Below are 6,926 nucleotides of genomic sequence, written 5' to 3' on the forward strand. Positions count from 1 at the left end.
GGGGGGGAAGAAAAAAAAAAAGGGGGGGGAGGGGGGAGAGGAGAGAAAGCGAGCGAGCACGATGGTGCTTGTTAAGCCCTTCACAGATTTCTCTCTCACGTGCGTGCACGCGCACACACGTGTTACTTCACACTTTGGCATAGCCTGCTGGAGGAGTTTTCAGGCCCGAGCTGTTTCTGAAGGCTATATTATCTCTAAATAATGTAATTTCTTCACCTACGTACTTCAAAAAAACACCATAAGCTTTACATCACTTTCACACACGTAAGTGAACAGGACAAATTTAGCACCTCTGAAAATACCAAAAATTCATTGTGGAGTTTTGATTTAGCAACAGGATGATCCAATTTTGACTAGGGAAGAACTTCAAAATAGTAACACTATGCAGGCAAAACACTGTCACTGGGACACAACTGCTAGAACTAAGTCTCTGAAATTTCCGTGGTAATGGACTTCATGACTAATTTCAAGCGCCGTTTTCACCTTAGGAGAGAAAAGGTGTGTTTTGTTGGGTTTTTAATATTTTTAAACGGGTCTCAAAATAAAAATCACAGTAAATATCAGGAATTAGCAGGGACTACTGTAAGCTAATAATTTTTGTGTTTTGCTTTCCCAAATACCACTAAAGTTTACAGTCACGTTCAAGTTGTTGAGAAAAATCTTGTATTTTTGTCTCAAAGGCTTTTGACACATATAAAACCCCATGTTCTCTTCCCAGCTTTAAGTGCAAAAGAGATGTCCATAAATTTGCATGAAACCGAAACTAAATGAAAACGTAATCCTAAATTGAGGTAGCACATTTAACCAAGTTTCTTTCCAAGAACTTCGGAAAGAAACTGAAGAATTTTAAGAGTAACGTCTCTATCAGCAAGCATTAAAACCTTCAGTGACTGATGCGTTCTTTCCTCTCCATTTGAGCATTTTAGGAGCTTGGAAGTTCTTCTTTAACTCTTCCTTTTTTCCCCAAAAAATACTGTTTAGTCCATGCACCTTTAGGTCCTGTGGCATCTATTGCAACATCAATAATGGAATCTGGTGTCATCCACCTCAGAAACGCCAAGAAAAGGAAGTTCAGAACAGCCAAAAGAGCAAAAATACACCCAGTCACTGGGCCACAGTGAGACATTAGCCTGTTAAGTCGCTCATCCATTGGTAAAACCACTTCATCTGCAACCCTGTCATACACCTAAATGGAGAGGAGACAGAAAGTAAGATCTTAAAACGATGTTGCTTCTGCCTCAAAAATCAGGCAGTACTTTGTGTCAGTGTGCAAAATAAACGATCTATTCCTAACTACCAGATGGGACAAATATTACCCCAAAAAAGCTTTGCAGATTTTAAATGTTGATTTCCGAGTACTGTTCTAGAAATTTCATTCATTTATTTAAGGAGAAAAGGAAAAGAAATGTTCTATTTTTTTGACAGACCTCAAGAGTATTTCATTACACAGGAAGGCTGCATAATTTGCCTCTCGTGTAATGTTATATAGAGAGGGTTGGGGTTTTTTTAAACTAATTGAATGGGTTCTAATCTCATATTCACACCAGTCATAGGAAAAGAGCCTGAACATGCAATTACTAGACTTTCAACACAAAGATGGATGCACTCATAGATGAGTTGGCAATCTTCCAAATCTCTGTATTTGAACAATCAAGCAAATCATAATAGGATACGGATTTTTCTTTAAAGAAACACTATTAATTCTTAGTAAAATCCTTAAAATTCAATGAATGTGAAAAGCAAATACAGGCTACTAGTGACTTAATATACATATTAACCACAACCACTAAGAAAATAATAATAAAAAAAAATATATATAGTCCTGTGTTTCATAGAACAGAAACATAAATACCCACAACTCAAAAAAGGCTTAAAGGATAGAGCTTTTTCCTTGAGGACATTACAGATTTCATCCTACAGGTAACTTAACAATGAGCTAACAAACAACTAACTGTCTCGTACAACGTAAGTTCCACGCGTACTTCTTCCAATTATACTAACATTTTCCTTCACAGAGGTGGTGTTTGTTTTTTTTAAGAAAGGGCTATAGAGGAAACTGAAATCTAGACTGACTTCTATAAAAACTTTGCAATTTAAATGTTGCTTGCAGTTACAAAATCATAAAATGAATTGTACTGACAGGACCTGAAAACAATAGAATAAACTGGTTGTACATGATACTTCAAGGAGACTTATAAGAGATATATATCTGAGTACACTACAGTGTAATTAAGAGGCATGAAATTCAGCTGCTCTCTTGCCTAAAACACAGGGGCTGAAGTCAGAAGAAACTCCAGAGGCGTTTATAACATTAATTATTGCAGTTAACATTCTTCAGTAAGTGCAGAATTTTTATGCTGAAGCAGAGTTCTAATTCTGAAATACAATTTCTAAAGTGTGATAATTTATTTTCATTACATCCATAGCTTATGTAAATTCAGCTATGTTCAGCCTACTGGCATTAAACTACCTCTCATAATTTTAAACCACTTGTTAGCACGTGGCAGACAAAACTTCGTCATGAATGAAGTTAATTTCCTTTTCATACATCTTATACAGCATGTTTTCCAGTTATGCCAGAAAAGTTACTTAATGTGAAGACTTGAAGAAATATATGAGTAGAAATGTAACTAAAGATCTAGACTGCTCTTCAAAATATTTATCAGCAGTTATGGCATAGAAAAAAATGCAAACAGAAAAAAAACACCTATCTAGGGATCTATTGGGGGGGGGGGGAAGTATTTTCTGAACCTTTTAAAATCATGTGTGTTTGACAGGAAACACACTGAAAAATTACACTGAAAGATTACACAGAGAATGTACATCATAACGTTTCAAAGAAGCAGCTGTTTCAGAAACTTTATGAGAATTTAGAAGAAGTGGTTATACATACTTTCTCAGTTCTCTCTGCTACATTCCTCCACGTATAAAACGTCTTTACTTTATTATGAACAGTTTCTGGAGATGGTAGTGTTCCCGATCTGAGCTGGGCAATAGCTTTTTCTAATCCATCACACAAAGATTTCACGGAAGGTTCACATAAAATAATGAGATTTTCTGGAAGCACCTCGGGAATCCCGCCAACTCTTGTACTCACCACCTTTGAAAGAAACAAAAGGAATAGCACATATACTGCAGAACAATAAAATAGTGATGACAGTGCTGTTACACTGTTTAGCTACAGCACTTAAGACGAACAGGAAAAAACAAGTAACAATGAGTGGTTGCCATGCAGGCAAAGACCGGTATCATGCTTTGGGAATTTTACCTGTATGCGAACTGAAGGTTTAGGCCCTAGAAAAGACCTAGCATAGCAGATTACCTTTAACGATGCTCAGAACGGTTCTTTGGTAGCATGGTAAGACAGAAGACTTGGTCTAATGAATGTTCTATGAGACATCTTTCCTAAAGGTGTTTGTCACAGTACACAACTAAATCTGTGTAACCAGATTTTGGACTTCTTCTCCGTAGTCCCTCATAAAAACTGTTACCTCTACTTGGAGAGGACAGTTTTACCGCATTCGCCCTCAATTTATGCTTTCCAGGCTACTGAACATTTACAAGAATTTTTTCAGAAGTTCAGTAATTTTAATCTGAGTTATTATTTTTAAAGGGAAATCAGCAGAAACTACTAAGACTCACATTACACAATCATCTCTAAACAGCAGGCAATAATGAGTAAACTGCAGAACTTCGTCACCTCTAGAGAGGAAAACAGAAGACAGGGGATTAACTATCACAACTAGGTAGCAACTACTGTCAAAAGACGTTGGAGTGAAAAAAAAAGTCCCTCGCATTTTCTATATTTCTTGTGTATTGGATACTCTTATCAGTCTGTATTTTTAAAAAGTTTCTTTATATTTTAATGCGAGAACCTAAGTTCTTTATGGCTGTTGATTTAACTTTTGTTGAGTTCTCAATCTGAGTTGTAAATTAGCCAGAAAGGGCTTTTACTGTTTTTTCTCTCTCCAACTCTTATCTTGAATCCCTACATGGTAAGGCAAATACATCCTCAGTTAATATAAGAAAATGAATGTCAGTTCTTGGTGCAGGAAGAAAACAGTTGTAGTACAACTGGTTTAGCCTGGTAATTACCAATATGACTGACTGACCAAAGTAACCCATGCTCATGAGCTGTTTTCTGCAACTCCTCTTAAAGTACTGTCCAAGTAAAGCTTCATGAACATCAACTACCCCAAAACTCTGTAAAGGAGTACATACAAAACAGCATTTTGGAGAGGCAGTCTGGTTAGTTCAGAGAACTGAGTTAGCAGATCTACATGTTATTCCCAATTCTGCACAAGTTTCTTCTGGGAGCTTAAGCAGTTTCGGTTAACCCCTCTGTCTCAGCTTCCAGGTGATCTGTAAATGGGGATAATATTTGCTCATCTTTGTAAAGACAGAGCCTCAGATGAAATCAAATGCTACAAGCACATATTATTTAATCATGAACTTTGTTTAAATTGGATACATGCGCTCTAGATAGTCGAGATCTTTTGTTTATTTATTTATTTATTTTTACCTGTAAACCACAGCTTGCTGCTTCCACAATTGCCATACAAAAGGCCTCAGTGAGGGAAGTATTGAGAAAAATGTGCCCCTGGACTAGAACATTTCTAACATCCTGGTGTTCCAAGGCTCCTAGGAGACGTACCCTGCATATAAGAAAAAAAATAATCAGATAAACACCACATTTGGACCGTAATAATGCTGTATAACGTTACACATATTCTGAAAAATGTACCAATGGTTCACACTTACATAGAGAGAGAAGGAACATAGACATGTTTGTTCCGTTTTCTCTAAATTTTTCCAGCAATGAAGAAATAGAAGACTCTGCTTCTTATTTTCACACTAAAAGAAACTTCTGAAAATAAAGTTGGGGGGAGAAGTTGCTCTGTTTGTTTTAATGGCAACTGCCTTCAAAACATTGCTACTGAGCTTCCTAGTTCTGTAAGAGAACATGGCTTCACACAGTTAATAATTAAGATTCGTCGTCCTTTCTTTGTTTAGATGTATTATCTGAATTTTCAATGTGAGGTCTGATCAAGCTCAAAGTCTGGGGGGCGGGGGGAAGCATTTAAGATACAATGATCAGGACCTATTATTTTGAAGAGATACTGGGAAACAGAAAAGGGCGAAATAAGAATGATACTAACAAACAATTTTACTGTCCCTGCGGAGGAATCACTGACTGAAGTACAGAACAGGCAACAGAAAACAGAGGAAAGGAGATGGAAAATTAAGAACCGTGTCCTTGCCACAAAAACCTGTCTTTGAACAACAAGAAAACCCCAAAGAAATACACAAACGCATATGCATCACAGAAATGTTTTGGTAACACAGTAGCACCAAAGGAACATGTTCATAGTGCCACAAGAACACATACTAGATAAGCACTACCCTGAAGAGTTTCATACCGAAATAATAAAATAAATTACTAGCAGTCATCCTCACAGGCAGCAGTGACACGAACTAGCTTTGTAACACCTTACACCATATGGTAATATAGATCCAAGCACCACAGTTTCAGAGAGGAATATGATAAATTTACGTCTAAGTCAGCTTTCCTCTGACTCAAGTGAAGGTTCATACGGGGTCTATGATTCTATTTCTGTGAATTAACTTGCAGGATCATAGTCCAATCCTTAAGTGTTCAGTTAGTGTCTCGTCTACCTGCCTTGCCTTGAACAGTTCTCATCTTCTCCAGCCTCAAGTTTTGGGGGTTTGGGTTTTTTAGGGGGAGCGAAGCAGTCAGAAAAGGTGTTGCTGTTGTCTTCCCCACCCCTAAAGTACATTGAAGGATCATAGACATGCGCAGAACAAACCTGTCATGTAGCTGGTATCTTTCCCGGACTTCTTCCAGTACGATTCGTTTTGGTCCTTCTCCTCCAACTAAGAAATGTAACTCTGGATATTTCTGACAGAGCTCAGGAATTATACCACTAAGCAAATCTATACCTAAGAGTACAAAATTTAGGGCAAGCCGTTATTGCATTTGATTTTAGAACTTACCATGATGTAGCCTACTGCTATAACTCTATTCAAGAGAAGAAAAAAAAGAAAGTCTCTCGAAGACAGTTACACAGCTGAACACAAAATTCTGAAAAAAAGACAACTTGTGATCTATTAGGAGACAAATATGGGGAAAAAAAATCACTTAAGTTGCTGTTGCTTGATTAAATAAAAGTGTTAAAGCATTTCTTACAGAATATGTAGATTAGGCCCTAAATCATATCCCCAATATAAGCCAAGCCTTCCATTTTACAAATTTCAATTTTCAGTATCTTCAGTACTACAAAAGAAATACACCTCTGTACCCAACATGCGCAAACTGAAATGTACGTTTCTTCTTCTTGAACGCACAGACACAAAAGCTCAGTACCGTCACCTTACAACTCCCGTTTAAAATGCAATCCGTACCACAGACACAGCGTAAGCAGTACCTAACCAAGACCTTTCCTACCACACCCTAAAGAAAAAAAATAACCAAAATAAACTTACATTTTAGCCCCCATTACCTTTTCTGTAAACAAGTCTGCTGATAACAACAATTGTTATTGTACCGTCATCCCTCCTTGATGGGTCTGGAGTGAAGTCGGTGGGATCGACAGCGTTGGGGATGACAGAGACTATCCGAGGGTCCAAAGCTGCTCGCAGCACCGTGTTTTCCTTACTCGTGTAGGAGACACAGACGATGTGGTTCGTATCGCACAGGGACACCGTCAGAAGTTTGTTGGTAAGCACCGAGCTGACATCCGCAAACCCAAAGAGGGAGTGGTCCGTGAACACCGTCCGCAGCCCCATGGTCTTGGCGTGGAAGAGGGCGTCGTGGGCCATGGCGGAGAAGGAGCTGTGGGCGTGGACGATGGTGACCCTCTCCCGCACAAATATGTACCTGAGCAGGGGCAGGCTGTGGAAGAGCG

The 6,926-nt window shown here is 38.3% G+C and overlaps 1 protein-coding gene across 1 annotated transcript; it reads right to left on the reverse strand.

The window, feature by feature from the left end:
• Window positions 1-686: 686 nt before the first annotated feature.
• Window positions 687-6,924, reverse strand: PIGA (phosphatidylinositol glycan anchor biosynthesis, class A; the record flags this gene model as incomplete). The annotated part of the gene is made up of 5 exons (XM_009325490.1): window positions 687-1,186; window positions 2,894-3,100; window positions 4,523-4,655; window positions 5,829-5,961; window positions 6,522-6,924. Coding segments are annotated over 5 exons (1,140 nt in total), but the record flags the coding sequence as incomplete, so codon positions are not given.
• Between the last annotated feature and the right edge of the window lie 2 nt (window positions 6,925-6,926).

The sequence above is a fragment of the Pygoscelis adeliae genome, unplaced genomic scaffold (assembly GCF_000699105.1).
Source record: "Pygoscelis adeliae isolate BGI_AS28 unplaced genomic scaffold, ASM69910v1 Scaffold386, whole genome shotgun sequence".
NCBI classification, from domain to species: Eukaryota; Metazoa; Chordata; class Aves; order Sphenisciformes; family Spheniscidae; genus Pygoscelis; species Pygoscelis adeliae.